Below are 19383 nucleotides of genomic sequence, written 5' to 3'. Positions count from 1 at the left end.
TAAAAATAGGTACTTAACTAATTAGACTACCAATCACCAATAATATTTCAAGAACTGTAGTAACATCTTTCATCCCTGACATATTTTTAAACTATACTTGTAAACATATTTATCACAATTAGAAATGATATTTTCAGACCTAAGTAATTATAACAGTTCATTAGTAATTATACTGGTCTGATTAGATTCTAATTGGAATATAATTCAGACAGCCGGTGATGGCATTACAATACTTTAACAAACATGTTTTCTATCTAAACTGCTTGGTGATTATGATTAGTGATTACTCTTGCTATTGACTTACTGATGACTGTGGTCATTCTAGGCAATTTAAATTCTTATACCATGTCTTATACATACGCTTACATAGACATAGACAAACAGTGATGAAATGAAAGTGATGAAAGTCTGGTTCATTCCGAATTTTATTTATTTGTTTTGTGCTTCTTTGAAAGAATTTTTTTTTTGTTTTTCCTTAGACAGACACCTTATAATTTTTATCACAAACATTGAACTGTAGGGATTTTCCTGCCACATAAAACCTTTTTTTTTAACTTTATAATTCATACTGGAACTGGATAGTGGATAGTCTTTGGATGGGTTCAGAAATCTGGGAAAACCTGGACAGTTGGCTAGCTAGTAAGGCTAGCTTAAATAAAATAAATAAATATAAGAAAATATTATAGCTAACATGCAATGTGGAATTTATATTCTTGGCCTTTTGTATTCTTAATTGTTTCTCACATATGGCACTTCAAACATGTGTTCTATTTTTGATGAGTAAGACTGACATTCGATTGTCATTTTTGAACTGTTAGCCTGGCAAAGGGTTAACCACTCAGCTGGTTTTATGATAAGTTGAACAAGTGGTCCTCAGTTAGGAAAATACAATAAAGATAAAATATCCGGTACTCTTATCAGCAGTCCCATTATAATAGTTATGCCTAAAGGATGACTCACGCTAGTCACGCCAGACTGGGCCGAGGAGTCCGACACGTCATTTTCTATGACGGCTGATCGTTGATCCCGTGGTGCCTTCCATAGAAAACGAAGCGCCGGAAGCTCCGGTCCGGCCCCGGCCCGGTCTCAAGTTTTCATAGGCTTGATTTAAGCACTAGATCAATAATAGTGTTAATTAAATATTTATAAAATATTGATTCATGGCAGTAGCTTAGCCAACCTGACTACTGCTATTCAAACAGCACAGCAGACAGCAGAATGAAATGAGGTATTGATATCAAGCAATAATAGAGAAATATATAAACTTAGAGTGATCACTCCATACATACAAAGATAAAAAATCATTTATTATAAGTTTGAAGCGAGCTTTGCGAAAACTTAGCTCAATAAGTATTCATATGTTTATTAATAATAAAATAACGGTACGGCTGGCGCGCAGGCGCGGTAACTTGATGTTCATAATAATTGAACGTGACACGTACAAAAATGTCTCAAAAATATATTAAACCTTACATTCCGAACATTGGCGGGAAAATGCTCAAAGCTGTGACGAGTGGCGGAAGACGGGGGAGGCCTTTGCCCAGCAGTGGGACGTGGGACACATTGTAATATAGCAATTAGCCACTTTCAGTGTTTAACAGTAACACTCTGGTTTACTGTGACATAAACGCATATTGCTTGTGTCAGCGCAAACTAGTGTATAAGTGGGCCGTAACGTGGGCTCACTACTTGTATGTCGACACCCTCGAAACTGAACCTGATGGCGGTCTTGTTATATATGCTTTGAGCAGGTGATGGGAGTAGAAGTGAAATACCTTTTGTGTGATAGTATAAGAACCTATATTCTCTAAATGCCTGCCTATATATACACGTTAGGTTGCGCTGACACAAGCAATATGCGTTTATGTCACAGTAAACCAGAGTGTTACTGTTAAACACTGAAAGTGGCTAATTGCCATATTACAACATAATAGGTTATTTAAAATAAAACCAAAAAGTGGTCCTCAGTCCATTTGCAATTTCCAATTCCAAATAGTCAAAGGTTGAACCACTAGGTCAAAGTTGGATGGTTTCACGTTAATGGATGTTGCAGGATCATGCAGGACTCCCAGTACTGCGACTACTGCGGTGTCGTGGACGAGGTGTACGAGGAACACTCGGAGCTCGACCATGAGGACACGCCCAAACACATCTGCAACCGGATACTGCACCAATACAAGCACAAGAAGTATGTACCTGGACTACACCAGAACCAATGATATTAGTATAACTATAGATATGGTATACCCTAACACAGGGGTCTCCAAACTTTTTTACCTGAGGGCCATATTGCCCCTCAGAAACTTTCGCACGGGCCACCGCCGTCGGTTTTTGCGCCGGCTGTGGAGTGGCCCTTAGGAACAGTTCCACTCTCAATGAATGCTGAACCGGGGAGCGGCGGGCCGGATTGGAACGCGTCGCGGGCCGGATTTAGCCCGCGGGCCTGGGTTTGGAGACCCCTGCCCTAACAACAAGCAAAAAGTCCTACGACTAAAAGTAAAATGTGCAATGTGTGCTTCAATTTCTTATAATATCATTGACCGGAACTTGATGTAGCATGTCAGCGGACATACCGCGAACATCAAAAATCTAAATTTCGTTATTTAGCTCTGGGAGCGTAGTTGAACAAATGCCAAAATGTGTTAATTTACTTCATATTTCGTATAATTCTGGATAGGTATCTTAAATATATTCTAGAATAGTTGAGTGACCGACAATGTGTATTCCAGGAAGGAGTTCAGCAGGAACAGGGATGGCGTGATCATCCTCGGGGCGGCGAACAGCCTTCCGCTTGCTGGCTCCGACGCCAGGGTCATCAAGGAACCCCCCACTGATCACCACAAAGTCCGGATATTCGTAAGTTTCCTGTATTTATTAAAATAAATTTTTGTACTCATAAAAAAAAATCTCTATGTGAAATCAGAAGTTGCGGCTCTGTGATACTGGACCCCCACTCAACTAACTGAGGTATTGAAGCTCGGGTCCGGGTGAGGTCAATATGATACTTGCATTTAGTTTAGTGGCACATGAACTCGCAATAAACAGTAAACAATGTGTAAACAGGCCCCAATGTGAAGGCGAACCACACATACCCGTATCATAGAGAATAAAATACATAGAGTGCTCACTCCATTCATCAGTTTTGGTACCAAAACGACTATTATTTTTGTAGTCGACATCTAGTATCGAGTAGCGGCATTATCAGTACACTACACTTACAACACTACTTGACAATAGATGTTGCGACGATCGAAAAGTCTAATGTTGCTGGAAATCTAATTTTCAACTCCTGCTTCTAATAATGTTAGTTGTAAATTGTTGTTCAATATAATTTTCGTGAGTCACGACACTTGAGACCTCTAGGCCTCTAGTATCAAGTAGCAGTACTGACACGGGCGTAGCCAGGGGGGGGTTTGGGGGTTCAACCCCCCCGAAAAGTTCAGAATATTAACATTCATAGAATTAAAATAAGAACAGGCGTGCGGCATATTTCATTGATTACTAACTATTACCTATAGTATACGGTGGTTTGGATTTTGGATTTCTCCGCCATCGTCGATTATCGGATCGCATCAATTACTTTCTAAGATATGATAAAGGTGACATTCGGGTAGCGACTGCAGCAGCATTATTCTGTTCCAATGTTACTGCTGCAGCACTGTCAATTTTCGTGATAAAATGATGTGTCTGATTTCCATACTAAAAGTAAAAATGTAAAACTGTCTATCAAATTGCGTTTTTTATATCGAAAAATGTTCGCGCTCACTTCGCTCGCGTTTTCAATTACTTTCTAAGATATGACAAAGGTGACCTTCGGGTGGCGACTGCAGCAGCATTACTCTGTTGCTACGTTACTGCTGCAGCACTGTCAATTTTCGTGATAAAATTATGTGACTGATTTCCATACTAAAAAGTAAAAATGTACAACTGTCTATCAAATTGCGTTTTTTATATCGATAAATTTTCGCGCTCGCTTCGCTCGCGTTTTCAATTACTTTCTTAGATATGACAAAGGTGACTTTCGGGTGACGACTGCAGCAGCATTACTCTGTTGCTACGTTACTGCTGCAGCACTGTCAATTTTCGTGATAAAATTATGTGACTGATTTCCATACTAAAAGTAAAAATGTACAACTGTCTATCAAATTGCGATTTTTATATCGAAAAATGTTCGCGCTCACTTCGCTCGCGTTTTCAATTACTTTCTAAGATATGACATAGGTGACCTTCGGGTGGCGACTGCAGCAGCATTACTCTGTTGCTACGTTACTGCTGCAGCACTGTCAATTTTCGTGATAAAATTATGTGACTGATTTCCATACTAAAAAGTAAAAATGTACAACTGTCTATCAAATTGCGTTTTTATATCGAAAAATTTTCGCGCTCGCTCCGCTCGCGTTTTCAATTAAGTAAGTACATTCTAAGATATGGCGACTACAGCAGCATTAGGTACTCTGTTGCAAAGTTACTGCTGCGGCACTGTCAATTTTCGTGATAAAATGATGTGACTGATTTCCATTCTCAGCTGTAATGCGGCAATGAACGTCACTCAATTTACCAAAAAAATTCAATGTAATCTTGATGACCCTAGGGAGAGGGGGCACCATGGTCTAGAAATGCTTAGGGCATCAAAATATCTTAATCCGGCACTGGTCGTTTGCGGAGTCAAACTATTTGGGACTCGCATTTTATACACATTTCCATGCCTTCCCGAAAAAAATCGAATCATTCGCGAAAGTCTCGCAACGCATTGAGGTTACAAACGGCACGCGGTCTTCCTCAGGAGTCTGAAGAAGACCACGGTGAGTGGCGCTCTAGCCAGGCAGGCCGCTTCGCTTTCGCTCGCGTGCGTATACCTTACTGTATCGTCCGATATACAACTACTCAGTCGTTAAAATCACGTGTAAAATTATAATAAGGGCGAAAAAAACTATTGATTTTGGAGTGTAGTTTTATTTAGTGGTACCTATAATATTTTATCTGGACTACTGTCCTCTAGCATATCCATCTGTCAACTTTATTTCAAGTTCCGCCTCCAGGGGAGAGGGAGAGAAATTAGGATTAGAAATTAGCCGCTTACAGAATTCCACGCGGGCGGAGCCGCGGGCACAGCTAGTCTCTAATATTTTTCTTGTGTAAGGGTTATTTTATGTACTTTTAGTCGTTTTATTTTCTTGAACCCCCCCCGATACTAAAACCTGGCTACGCCCGTGAGTACTGATAACGCCGCTACTCGATCTACTGCGAAAATAATAGTCGTTTTGGTACCAAAATTGAAGTATGGAGTGAGCACTCTTTGCTTACTATATTTCTCTATGCCCGTATTGACCTTACCCGATCCTGGGATTTTTTTTTCATTGGTATTTGTATTTTTTATAATACCCATTCTAGTAATTAATAAAAGTTAGTCAGTCAGTTAAGTAGTTACATGAAAAAAAACAACCTGCTAACTGTCGAAAAGGTTTGATCATATACGAACGTGATACGAACACATACTATTTAATATCCCTTGTTCCCTGTTTCACCAAATCAGTTCACAAAAGAAATACAGTACTCGTAAAACAAATGAGAGGGCAAGAAACATGATATTTTGTAAACAAACCAACCGTAGTTACTTAACCAATTCGCTGGCGGCACGGGTCCTATTACACTGATGGCATTATTTCTCTGTATAACTATTGCCTACTTAATCTCGGTCAATGCACACGTGTACAGTCACCTGGAATAATATGTTACTCTTCGAAGGCCGCAAAAATATGTGACACGCTCTTATGGCTCTACAAATAAGATCGTGTCAGATATTTGCGGCCTTTGTTGTGTAACATATTATTGCAGGTGACTGTACTATAAATTTTTTTAAAGGCATCCGAATGTTACTTTGTCATGTCAGTTCCAGGGAAATATGCCAGCCGAAAAACGACATCGAGGTTTTAAATTTATAATTGAATTTGATTGCCATTGTTGAGTCGATATCCCGTCCGAGGGGCAAAGGTGGGACTCGAGGGATTACATCTCATAAGCTCTCCCTACAATTCGAACATCTTATAAAATCGAACTGTACTTTGGATGTAAAATAGGTAGTTCGTAGAAGTTTATGAACGCTTTGACTGCCAAATAGGTATATCACGTTAGCGGAAAGCCTCCTCTAACTATAAATCCACTTTTTACCTAACGGTCTTCGTTAAATATATTGTATAAAATAAACGATTGTTTGTATCTTGTATCTTATTCTATTGTAAGAAGCCGGTGTACATGTTTTAGACGTTTTACGCCACAATTAGCGGCCTTATTTACGTCTCTAAATTAAATTAGTAGGTGAATTTTGAAAATGGCAAATATCTATAAAACTAGAAGTAAGTACTTCATACTTAGCAATACTTACGCTACTGACCAACTACTGACACGCTTACCAAGGCATCTTGCTTACTGTTGTTACAGTAAAATGTGCTTCTAGTTTAGTAGATCTTATTTTCCTCACGTTGTCCCGGTCTTTGCCATGGCTCATGGGAGCCTGGGGTCCGCTTTGCAACTAACCCCAAGAATTGGCATAGGCAATAGGTTTTACGAAAGTGACTGCCATCTGACTTTAAAACCCAGAGGCTAAACAAGACCTTATTGGGATTAGTCCGGTTTCCTCACGATGTTTTCCTTCACCGAAAAGCGACTAGTAAATAAAAAATGATATTTCGTACATAAGTTCCGAAAAACACATTGGGGCGAAGCCACGACCTCCGGATTGAAAGTCGCACGCTCTTACCGCTAGGCCACCAGCGCTTCTCGCTTCTAGTGTATTAAATATTTGCCATTTTCAAAATTAACCCGCTTTCGAAGTTACCCCAAAAAAAAACCAAAAAAAAAATATATATATTTGCATAAATAAGGGTACAATGGGTGGTATACTAAGTTTTCAGTCTCATTCCTTATTTTACCATAATATGGCGTACAAATATTCAATACGTTACCCATAGAGCTATATTCTGGCTATATGTACAATGCACACTTAACACATTATTTTCGAATGTTCAGGCGAAACCCAACCAAGAGGTGGAGTTCTTCTTCACGATCACCAACGACATGAAGAGCGAAGATCTCCTGGTGGTTGGGATTCAACTGGCGCACCCACAACCGCATTTTGTCATGTGCGACCATGACTTTATATTTGGACAGGATCCGCATATTTTGGAGCCTAGTGAGTAAACTTCTTCTTTATACACCAACGACATGAAAAGCGAAGATCTCTTGGTGGTTGGGATTCAGCTAGCGCACCCACAACCGCATTTTGTCATGTGCGACCATGACTTTATATCTGGACAGGATCCGCATCTTTTGTAGCCTAGTAAGTAAACTTCTTCTTTATACACCAACGACATGAAAAGCGAAGATCTCTCGGTGGTTGGGATTCAGCTGGCGCGTGGCGCACCTTCAATCGCATTTTGTATTGTGCGACCATGAGTTTTTTATTGTAACAACTTTATTATGTACCATGGTTCGCAATAAAGGATTCTATTCTATTCTATATTTGGACAGGATCCGCAAGTCTTGGAGCCTAGTGAGTAGACCATCGAATTTATTTTTAATTTATTACATAATGCTGAGTATGAGTTGGGATGTTGTTGTGATGAGATGTAGATGTTGGTTATTTCGTCGAAGTTAAAATTTTCTATGTCTCATCCGCTTAATTTAGGCTCTTCCACTAAAAAACAAATGTGGATTTTTTTCAGAACATCAATTACGTTTTAGGGGGGTCTCTACTGAATTCTGAATATTTGGACTCCTCATACAAAATGATCGAATGAAGATCTCTTTTTCAGAGTCCACAATCGATACTATATCCATAACTTTCGTCGGCGCGGACGTGGGGCAGTACGAGATGCCCATCATGTTCACCTTCGTTAGAAATAGCGATGGCAAGAGTCTCATCTTCGTCAGGGAAATGGTACGTATAGAGTGGTGATAAACATTTTCGTCTCAAATTTCTTAGCTAAAATGGATGTCGCTATACGGCAAAATACATTATGACGATTAGCGCCACTTGCACCATTCCACTAACCCTGGGTTAACCGGTTGAACCTTGAGTTAACATGATTACCAGTATAATTTGACACTGGGTTAACAGTTTAACCGGTTAACCCCGGGTTAGCAGGATGGTGCATGTGGCCCTTACGCAAAAAGTACAGGGCCGTAAAGCGCCATCCACTTTTGCTGTTGAAATAGGTACCTATTTTAGTTTTCGTCACTTTTGTCTATTTATAGTGTAATGTAGCAGTTGATTGTGAATCTGCCGCTCATTATAAAGCATACTACCTTATATTATTAATATTCTACTTTGGCCTTGTTTTAGGTGGTTCTGGTGGCGGCTGAAAGGCCGCAGAAGTTTAACGCCAAGAGTCCCTACTCTAACCTGGACTGGACTCACGCCGAGCGCTTCGTCGTATCCACAGATCACGTGTAATTAATTTCATAGAAGTTTGACGTTTAAAATAACACTTGCACTGCGTGTGCTATCAAAATCGTTGCAGACTTGTCTTGGTCTAACTCTGGACAACTGACAAAGTGATATCTCTTAACGTAGTGTTATATTCTCTTTGGTAATATCATTTTTATAAAAATGAGCCAAAAAATCGAAGTTTTGTGTGATGTAATTAATGGACGACCCCTTATAGTTCGTTTTCTTAGCATTAGAAATAAGGTAAACAATCTTGATGTGTCTTTTTATTGAAAAACACGTTTTAAAAATAAGTCACGGCAAATATGTAACAATAGGCCTGTTGCAAGTAACAAAGAATCATGGAAATAATGGTTTCAACGAAACATATATGTTAATATGATTCTAAAAAATGGCCCAATCTCAGTATAAACTGAAGGATTATTAATATATTCAATAAAATAAAAGTGCAAAATTCTCCAATCGGCCATTTTTACTGAAACGCCAATCAGAAACGTTCCAAACAGTGACGTCATCAATCCATAACATATTTCTTAGAGCAACATAGACAACCTCATTGACCGAAATCTATACGTGGGCACCAAAGAGTTCGAAAGGTGCAAAAAAAATGTTATTTCGCCACTAAACATTTATTACGTCCAAAAAATATTATTACACGATATAAAGTAGATATCTATTTGTTATTACTTAAATAAAATGCTAAATAATACGATATTTCAACAACAAACATTTTTAATTATTTGGCTGAATGGAACTATCATTGCCATGTTGGCTGTCGTAACTAGAAAAAATGAAAAATTAAAAAGTAAAACCGGCGTTCGGTGATTTTCACTCAAAATGTACATGTATCTAAATAATTCATCTTAAACTGCAACCGTGTGAGAGTTTTTGTGTAAAATGAGTTATTGTGATAAATTTTTGTAATGTATTTATCATCCCTAATCGTAATATATGGTGCTGAATTAACAATATCATTCGGATTCAAGGGAAATTCGTAACTGTAAGTATGTAAACAATATCTACCACCCTACCACCAACTAAATAATGACGTCACAAATGGCATGCGAGGCGTTTTCGCGCGAAGTTTAAACTAGCTATAATAAAATGCAATTATCTATGTTAAATCTTATGAGTATAACTGAAATATAGTGTTTTTCGGAACTAATACAAGTGTACCGACGATATTAAAAGGGTTTTCAAAATTTGTCATCAGGCCTATTATGAATCTAATAAGATCATTTATATTCTTCTACTTTCATAAGTAATAGTTACTGATGTTTAAAAAGCGTTTTCAATTAAAAGACATGTCAAGATCGCTTACCTTCTTTCTAATGCTAAAAAAACGAACTATAGTAAGTAATCTGTGTTATTACAGGCCATATAACAACTCGTACAAAATCCCTAAGCTGCTTAAAATGTTGCTACCCGCTGGTTTGGACGAAGACGCCCTGGAGAAGATTGAGGGCCCTCTGGAGTTTAAACTGCAATTGAGAAACGTGTTGCTGACTACCAGGCACGGTCTTTTTTCTACATATCTAATACCTTTAAACGAGCAATTCTTGTTTATATATTTCGGGGATCTCGGAAACGGCTCTCACAATTTCGATGAAATTATGCGTGTGCAATAGAGATAGCAACAGGCGTGTCAATGTACGAAAATCTATCTGGAAAGCGTCTATGCTTTAGCTAGCTGTACCGAAATGATGACGATTGATCATATATGTACAAAGAGAATATGAAATAGAGAGTTACTGTCTTGGTAAATTATGTAGCTACTGTACATTTACTGCCATCTTTCGACAAAACTGTTAGAACGCCATTTGACCTTATTCTTTCACTGATATGTGTTAACTTGTTAAATATTAATATTAACGCCATCTACCCGAGAGTAGGCTGAAGGTTATGGCGCCATCGCTCGAAAAGATTGCTCCATACCTTTGGCCTATAGACGAGAATTCTCTTTGATATGGATATTGTTTATTTCAGGACCATTTTTGATGAAGGAATAAGCAAAGCTAACTATATGCTGTACTTCCACCATCTGCTTTGGTGGGAGGAGATCATTGCTAGGATCAATTTAAGGGTAAGCAAACAGTAGGTACATTATACATATACAGTCCAGGCCAGGCTATGTCTCCGAACATTTTAACCCGTGGGCCAGGGTAAACTTGTATGCTTTTTGTAGGGACTGTCAAATATGTACAGTGAACACCGCGAGCGCAGGCGATTGTACATACCGTCAACCGGGGCGAATAGGGATGGCTGGGGTGAATAAGGACAAAACTTAAAATTAAATTTACCTGACAATTTCTTAAAAAATAGTTAACAATACTATATGTTACAGAAATACAATATGACTGCTGTTACTCTAGAGAAGAAGGGTGAACTTTACCTGCTCGAGGTGCCCGGTCTGGCTGAGAACCGCCCTTCCCTATTACGTGGTAAGTCTCAAAGGCATTATTTTTACGCTAAGACGCGCTAGAACGGCCCGGGTCGGGGCAGAGGCAACCGACACTTCGTTTTCTATGACAGGTGCTTTTTATAGAAAACGAAGTGTCGGATGCCTCGGCCGAGACCCGCGCCGTTCTAACGTGAGGCATCCTTAATACACGGTTTTGCACTGGTTGCTGAAACTTGTTTTCATCCTTTTTTTTCTCGGTTAGTACACTTTCCCGCTTATAGGGAATATTACGCAAAACTAGTAGTAGAGGGCGTCACTAGCACAAACACACGGCCCACCGCGAAACACGAAATCAACAGTTCACGAAAATCGAAATTTCGTTATCTGCCAGAATATGCAAGAGTGATAGTGAGGCAGATAACGAAATTTCGATTTTCGTGTTTCGCTGTAGGCCACCTGTAAACAAACCGCCTCAAAAAACTGTTTAAGGCCTAGTATGTATAAGTTACTCTATGGTTTAGTTAGGATGTGCGCTCGAGCTGCACTCTGGCGGCAGAACATTGCAGTAATACTCCCTATTGGCAGTCGTCCCTTGGCGTTTAGAAAAGAACCTATTTTTATTTTACATTTATTGTTTTAGGTGATAAAGTATACATAAAACTAAATAATAACAACGATATTTTATTCGAGAGCGTTATAAAAGATATGGAAGAAAGTATTATTCACATCGGGAATATTGATGAAAGGTAAGTATGTGTAAATGTAAATACATTTACTACTTGCGTTTAGCGGTATCTCGTGCTAAATACTAATCAATGTGTCAACAGGCCGGGTATTAAGGCCAATTACACTTACAATTAAACTTAGGGCCGGTACAGACGGACTGCAAGTTGTATTAGACCTGCACGTAGTGATGTGCCGATGAGAACGTTCTCGTTTCTGAGAATTCGTTTCCGAAGAAATTTCCGGAAAATTTCCAACTTTCTAGAGAACGTTCTCTTATAGTACAAGCTTCCCATAGTACAAGCTTTGCTTAGTTTGGGGCTAGGTTGATCTGTGTAAGATGTCCCCGATATTTTTTTTTATTTTTTTTATTTATTTATTAGCATGAATAAGTTATAAACAATCTTATTTTTTGTAAATGGAATACTTGCCTCAAATAACTTGTTTGAGCAATTTTGTGTTTTACTCCTGGTTTTTTTATCAATTAGTATTATTTTTATATTGCTATGAATAGTGCCAAGTATTTGCCTTTCAGCTTCCATGGTATTTATCTTATTTCCTACACTAAGAGATTAAACAAAAGAATTCATCGCTTTTGCGACGAAAGGGTAAACTCTCAGAGAATATTTCCGAGAAATTTCCGAGAACGTTTACGATGATAGATTTCTGTTCTCGGGAAAATTTCGAGAACGGTACATCGCCAACGTTGCAGTTGGCGTGCAGTTTCCGTCTGTATTGGCCTTTAGCTGCAGCCACACTTATCCGTATTGACTATTCTAAGCTTCACTTCTAAGCACAAAAACCAATAAACTGAAGATCTAAGGTTTGCTGGCATGTTCCATTTTTGTGACACTTGTACAGTCAGCAGCAGAAGTTGCTAAGCAGGCGAGGTGTTCAAAATTACCTTGACACGCTCGTATTCTCTTAACAATAAGGGCTCATTTAGACGATGCGAGAACTCGCATGCGAGCTTCATTACATTGCGGGTTTTGATCGGTCGGTTGAATTGGACGAAAACAACAGTCCGCGATGTAACTAAAATCGCATGCCAGTTCGCGCGCCGTCTAAATCAGCCCTAAATTCTCGTCAAGATCATTTTGAAGTTTTGAACACCTCGCCCGCTTAGCAACTTCTGCTGCTACATGACAAAAGGTTAAATGGTGTTGAAATGGTGATGTTTCCAGCTTCAACGCGTACTACACCCCAGAAACTCTGTTCGACATCCGTTTCATGATGTCTCGAGTTCCGCACGAGCGTGCGCATGTCGCAGTGGCCAATGTTTTTGAGAGGAGGCAGGACAGCAGGCTGTTTCCTGAGCCGAGGAAAAAGGATGTCAAGCTTAAACCGATCTATAAGTAAGTTGTATTTAAAAATAAACCTAATTAAAAAAAAACTACAATTTAGGAGGGATTTATTTATTTATTCTTGAGTCAGAGGTGTAGGGTTAGAGCTGGCGTAGCTTTATTTGACGGTCATAAGCGCATTAATATGCCTACCTACTTGAAAATATTTTCTTAGGCCATACGTGGTCCCACTAATCGGATCACGCGTTCTAGACATGAGTAACGCGACCTGCAAACTGCATAGAGCCTAGATATGTGCGACGACGAGCGAAGCGAGGAAGAGTGTGTTAGGCGAGCCGTGACCAAAACAGTAACCAGTAACGTAACCGACATGTTCTATTGTACGATATTGATTTACATTACATTTGACAAGCGGACTGGCCTAGTAGTGTAGTAAATAAAGGTAGTGGACCCCGCAGTAATTCCTAAGCCAGAAAAAACTTTACAGTATGATAAAGTATCAATAAATAAAAAGTATTGTATAAATTTCCAAAGAATAATAATAATAGAATTAAAGTAAATACCTAAAGTCTTAAATCGTTAATATCTTTTTACGGAAAAATGCTCCGTTCAAACTTTCTTCACCAGACATATTCATGTAACGTATTGCAACAATATATGAAATATCAAAAAAATATCCCAGCAGAAATACCAGTATTAATAAAATAAATTTTTTTGGCGTGTCTTGGACCGGAAAATTGCTCAGTCTAATTTTTTCACTGGAATGCCATTTTATTGCCGTTTTATACCTACAAAATGAAAATCTAAAAATTTTCCACTCTCAGTTTTTAATCGTTCTATAATGCATACATTTTGATACGCATTTTTTTTGGATTTTTTTACCCACTGCGCCAAATTATATTCTAAGATCATATAAGAAGAAAAAAATGACAGAGCAATTTTCCGATGAAAATGAGCGTCAAAAAAATGAAGTATCATAAAAAAATATTCTCATGTTTGACAAAACTTTTAGATTTTTTTCTAGTATCACATACTGATACAAATAACTTATTTTGTAAAATAATTTTGGACTGAGGAATTACTCGGTTCAATATATAATCAGATTTGTGTTTTTACCTAACTTAGGAGTGTTTTTTTTTGGATATTTATAATGTTAGTCTCGGCTCATACTATACAATAACCAAGCTAAATTTCATCGACTGAGAAATTAATGCATGGGTCTCCATACAACAACTTGCTTCATTTACTACACTATAGTGGGTAGTGACCCTGCCTATGAAGCCGATGGTCCCGGGTTCGAATCCTGGTAAGGGCATTTATTTGTATGATGATACAGATATTTGTTCCTGAGTCATGGTTGTTTTCTATGTATTTAAGTATTTATATTTTATATATATCGTTGTCTGAGTACCCACAACACAAGCCTTCTTGAGCTTACCGTGGGGCTTAGTCAATTTGTGTAAAAATGTCCTATAATATTTATTTATTTATTACATTAAAATAAGAAAAAAAAAATGTAATGAAATGATATAGACTATGGCAATAGTCCCTGTAACCATATGAGTTTATTTGGTCCGATCGGTGTAGGACGAAGCGGAATTACAATTCCTGGTAATCCGATTAATCGGACCTAGCGGAAAAAACTGTTCATGTGGTTCGATTGGTAGAACAAAGGCAGGCCACGTGGCCAGAGCGGTAAAATCTAACAATGAATCCACAGATGGTACAACCCCCTGATCAAGAACAACGAAGAGCAACGTCTGGCCGTCCAGCACATACTGTCGGGGACTTCCCGCCGCGCGCCCTACATGGTGTACGGGCCGCCCGGCACCGGCAAGACCATGACCATCGTGGAGGCCATCATACAGGTACATACAGTCTGTTCATTCTTAAGAAAGCTTCTTTCAACCCTTTGAACGCCACGCCTATCGTGTGTAGTGCGTCATTGTGAACCTTATCGAGATGCACGAAGTTTGATATTGCACTGTAGCCGTTCGTGTTGACGCCTTTGGTCAAAGGGTTAAAAGTAAATGAACGACCGAACTACTGATGCTTTTTTTTATTAAGAAAAGAGACACCGACATCCCTTGAACGCCTAAATAATACTACTGTGTGACCACTGACCAGTAACTGATCGTTTTAACCCTATTAATCCATAATGCTTCGCTTTGTTTGTCATCTCGTCTAAACCCTTTAGAAAACGTCAAATCGATTTGATATTACGGAGTCATTAAAAGATGTAACGTGACCGTGTGACGTCACGATATACAAATCTATAGGTGGAGGTCAATGTTGACGAATCCACCTCCTTTATAATGTCATTTTAACTCACTGAAATTATGAATGGGCGGGTTCATAGCGGCAGCAGCTCGGTTTGCGTAGATTGCCTCGGGCGAGGCACATTGTCCCCACCGACCGAGCTGCATCGCGCGGCAATTTCCTCACGAGGCGGCTCGTTCTGTGTGGACCCAAATCTTCACAAAATCTAAGTTATGTGGCGGCGGTATCGATTACCAAAATGAACTGTCAAAAAAGGCATTCAAACAATATTGTGGTAAAAATTGTCACGGCCATCTGTTTCCAGATAGTTCTATACAGCTCGAAGAACCGCGTGATGGTGTGCACTGATTCCAACATGGCGGCCGACCACATCGCGCTCATGCTGCTCAAATATAACAAGGAGCTTAACATTAACAATTTCATCCTGCGCGCTAACTCTCAGTCTAGGGTTTGGTAAGATTCACATTGCTTCTTTATAACTTTAGTTTTGGCTTAGAATTATAAGTAATCACTTTAATACTCATTAACAGATAATTATTATAAAACAGTAATTATAGACCATTTCATCAATGTAACCCACGAGCGCTACTTTTGAGCATGCAAGGTAACCAAGATATAGCTCAACTTTGATAATATTTTCAAGACCAGCCATAAAGATACCAAAAATCTTCTATAATTATTAGTACAGTTCATAAACGGTACTTTTGTCGAATAAATTGGCTTAAATTAGGCCTTCCTTATAACATCCTATTAAGAATATGATGCATATTAGTTTCTTAATACACGAACGTTGGTATGATTACTATTTATGTACTTTTCACAGGAGCGTGATGCCATCAGAACTAGCACCCGTGTCCAACGGCACTAAATACGAGAACTCGTACTCCGTCAGCAACTACGCTTTGTCGTCCTATCGCGTCGTTGTCACCACTCTGCTGCACGCTGCTAAATATGGCACGTGAGTGTCACACACATGAAGTATCTGAGGCGTTACACTGACAAGCTGCCTCGCGGGGAAATTGCCGCTCGAAGCAGTGTGGTCTTTGTAGACTTGCCTCGCCCGGCACATACGCACGCGGCACGCGCGGCCGCAATCGCGTCTAAATAGATCAAACTGCTTTGTGAGGCAATTACCTCGCAAGGCGTCTCGTTTTATGCGGACCAGCCTACAGAATGTAACAAACATAGTGGGAATATCCAGCTTTCAAAATCACACAATAATTGTATTACTGTCAAAGACAAAACTGTATTGCGTTGCGTCTTGTTCAAACGGAACTCCATATTTTGATTTATTCATACTTTCAGTGTCGATTTGTAGAGAATAACAGCAAATTAAAAATAGAAGTCTGTTAATAATGGCATGAGGAGTCGGTACATGGCTTCTTCGTTAACAAATTTATTTGTATTTTAATGCAATTATCAAACATTGATTGAACAAATCATTTGCACAAAGTGAGATCTAAATCCAAAACGTCGTATACCGGCCCCTTAAGGGCATACATTTTTTTCTACCTTTTCCTAATCGGAACACGATACTCAATATGCCCTTAGAAGGATCCCCACTATTTTTGTTACATTCTGTATAGTCCATCGGCAGTTTAATGGGGAGTAACAGGTAGCAGCAGCTACAACTGAAAATGTAGTCGCCTGTTTCTCCCGCAGCCCCCGCGCGCAGGCTCAACACAAGCTGCAGATGTCGCACCTGTTCATCGACGAGGCGGCGCAGGCGTCGGAGCCCGCCACGCTGGTGCCCGTGACGGGGCTGCTGGCGCCGGCGGGCATGCTGGTGCTGGCCGGCGACCCCATGCAGCTCGGCCCCGTGTGTATCAGCCGCGACGCCAAGGACCGCGGGCTGGGTGAGTGACACTATCTGTTCATCGAGGAGGCGGCGCAGGCGTCGGAGCCCGCCACGCTGGTGCCCGTGACGGGGCTGCTGGCGCCGGCGGGCATGCTGGTGCTGGCCGGCGACCCCATGCAGCTCGGCCCCGTGTGTATCAGCCGCGACGCCAAGGACCGCGGGCTGGGTGAGTGACACTATCTGTTCATCGAGGAGGCGGCGCAGGCGTCGGAGCCCGCCACGCTGGTGCCCGTGACGGGGCTGCTGGCGCCGGCGGGCATGCTGGTGCTGGCCGGCGACCCCATGCAGCTCGGCCCCGTGTGTATCAGCCGCGACGCCAAGGACCGCGGGCTGGGTGAGTGACACTATCTGTTCATCGAGGAGGCGGCGCAGGCGTCGGAGCCCGCCACGCTGGTGCCCGTGACGGGGCTGCTGGCGCCGGCGGGCATGCTGGTGCTGGCCGGCGACCCCATGCAGCTCGGCCCCGTGTGTATCAGCCGCGACGCCAAGGACCGCGGGCTGGGTGAGTGACACTATCTGTCCATCGAGGAGGCGGCGCAGGCGTCGGAGCCCGCCACGCTGGTGCCCGTGACGGGGCTGCTAGCGCCGGCGGGCATGCTGGTGCTGGCCGGCGACCCCATGCAGCTCGGCCCCGTGTGTATCAGCCGCGACGCCAAGGACCGCGGGCTGGGTGAGTGACACTATCTGTTCATCGAGGAGGCGGCGCAGGCGTCGGAGCCCGCCACGCTGGTGCCCGTGACGGGGATGCTGGCGCCGGCGGGCATGCTGGCGCTGGCCGGCGACCCCATGCAGCTCGGCCCCGTGTGTATCAGCCGCGACTCCAAGGACCGCGGGCTGGGTGAGTGACACTATCTGTTCATCGAGGAGGCGGCGCAGGCGTCGGAGCCCGCCACGCTGGTGCCCGTGACGGGGCTGCTAGCGCCGGCGGGCATGCTGGTGCTGGCCGGCGACCCGATGCAGCTCGGCCCCGTGTGTATCAGCCGCGACGCCAAGGACCGCGGGCTGGGTGAGTGACACTATCTGTTCATCGAGGAGGCGGCGCAGGCGTCGGAGCCCGCCACGCTGGTGCCCGTGACGGGGCTGCTGGCGCCGGCGGGCATGCTGGTGCTGGCCGGCGACCCCATGCAGCTCGGCCCCGTGTGTATCAGCCGCGACGCCAAGGACCGCGGGCTGGGTGAGTGACACTATCTGTTCATCGAGGAGGCGGCGCAGGCGTCGGAGCCCGCCACGCTGGTGCCCGTGACGGGGCTGCTGACGCCGGCGGGCATGCTGGTGCTGGCCGGCGACCCCATGCAGCTCGGCCCCGTGTGTATCAGCCGCGACGCCAAGGACCGCGGGCTGGGTGAGTGACACTATCTGTTCATCGAGGAGGCGGCGCAGGCGTCGGAGCCCGCCACGCTGGTGCCCGTGACGGGGCTGCTGGCGCCGGCGGGCATGCTGGTGCTGGCCGGCGACCCCATGCAGCTCGGCCCCGTGTGTATCAGCCGCGACGCCAAGGACCGCGGGCTGGGTGAGTGACACTATCTGTTCATCGAGGAGGCGGCGCAGGCGTCGGAGCCCGCCACGCTGGTGCCCGTGACGGGGCTGCTGGCGCCGGCGGGCATGCTGGTGCTGGCCGGCGACCCCATGCAGCTCGGCCCCGTGTGTATCAGCCGCGACGCCAAGGACCGCGGGCTGGGTGAGTGACACTATCTGTTCATCGAGGAGGCGGCGCAGGCGTCGGAGCCCGCCACGCTGGTGCCCGTGACGGGGCTGCTGGCGCCGGCGGGCATGCTGGTGCTGGCCGGCGACCCCATGCAGCTCGGCCCCGTGTGTATCAGCCGCGACGCCAAGGACCGCGGGCTGGGTGAGTGACACTATCTGTTCATCGAGGAGGCGGCGCAGGCGTCGGAGCCCGCCACGCTGGTGCCCGTGACGGGGCTGCTGGCGCCGGCGGGCATGCTGGTGCTGGCCGGCGACCCCATGCAGCTCGGCCCCGTGTGTATCAGCCGCGACGCCAAGGATCGCGGGCTGGGTGAGTGACACTATCTGTTTATCAACTAAGTCTCAGTGTGAATACTGAAGGCCTACCGTAAAAAAAGAAAATCGCTATTTCGTTATCTAATCTTTATATACACGGTGGCCAAAAAATTATTGCATTCCCGATGCCAGGGAGGTTTTGGGATTATATTGAGCAACTTTTACTATGGGACCAACCCCGAAATCGCGAAAAAAATTTACCTTCCCATAGAAAATGGACCAGCCAAAATATTTGAAACAGCCAAACCTTTTCGTGATTTCGGGGTTGGTCCCATAGTAAAAGTTGCTCAGTATTGTCCCAAAACCTCCCTGGCAACGGGAACGCACTTATTCTAATTATATTTCGTCATAT

General features: G+C 42.8%; 1 protein-coding gene across 1 annotated transcript in view; it reads left to right on the top strand.

Moving 5' to 3' along the window:
- LOC134799643 (putative helicase mov-10-B.1) overlaps window positions 1-19383 on the top strand; it is a 30405-nt gene that overhangs the window by 2362 nt on the left and 8660 nt on the right. The window contains exons 2-15 of the mRNA XM_063772082.1: window positions 2054-2188; window positions 2730-2856; window positions 7027-7189; window positions 7812-7936; window positions 8342-8448; window positions 9822-9959; window positions 10433-10529; window positions 10791-10887; window positions 11488-11593; window positions 12755-12925; window positions 14595-14742; window positions 15459-15607; window positions 15978-16112; window positions 16817-17010. Coding sequence (XP_063628152.1) covers window positions 2058-2188; window positions 2730-2856; window positions 7027-7189; window positions 7812-7936; window positions 8342-8448; window positions 9822-9959; window positions 10433-10529; window positions 10791-10887; window positions 11488-11593; window positions 12755-12925; window positions 14595-14742; window positions 15459-15607; window positions 15978-16112; window positions 16817-17010 — 1888 coding nt within the window. The 5' untranslated portion in view covers window positions 2054-2057. The remainder of the gene's footprint in view (window positions 1-2053; window positions 2189-2729; window positions 2857-7026; window positions 7190-7811; window positions 7937-8341; window positions 8449-9821; window positions 9960-10432; window positions 10530-10790; window positions 10888-11487; window positions 11594-12754; window positions 12926-14594; window positions 14743-15458; window positions 15608-15977; window positions 16113-16816; window positions 17011-19383) is intronic.

The sequence above is a fragment of the Cydia splendana genome, chromosome 18 (assembly GCF_910591565.1).
Source record: "Cydia splendana chromosome 18, ilCydSple1.2, whole genome shotgun sequence".
NCBI classification, from domain to species: Eukaryota; Metazoa; Arthropoda; class Insecta; order Lepidoptera; family Tortricidae; genus Cydia; species Cydia splendana.
Note: the sequence above shows the minus strand (reverse complement) of the source record. Positions and strands in the feature narration are given on the sequence as shown.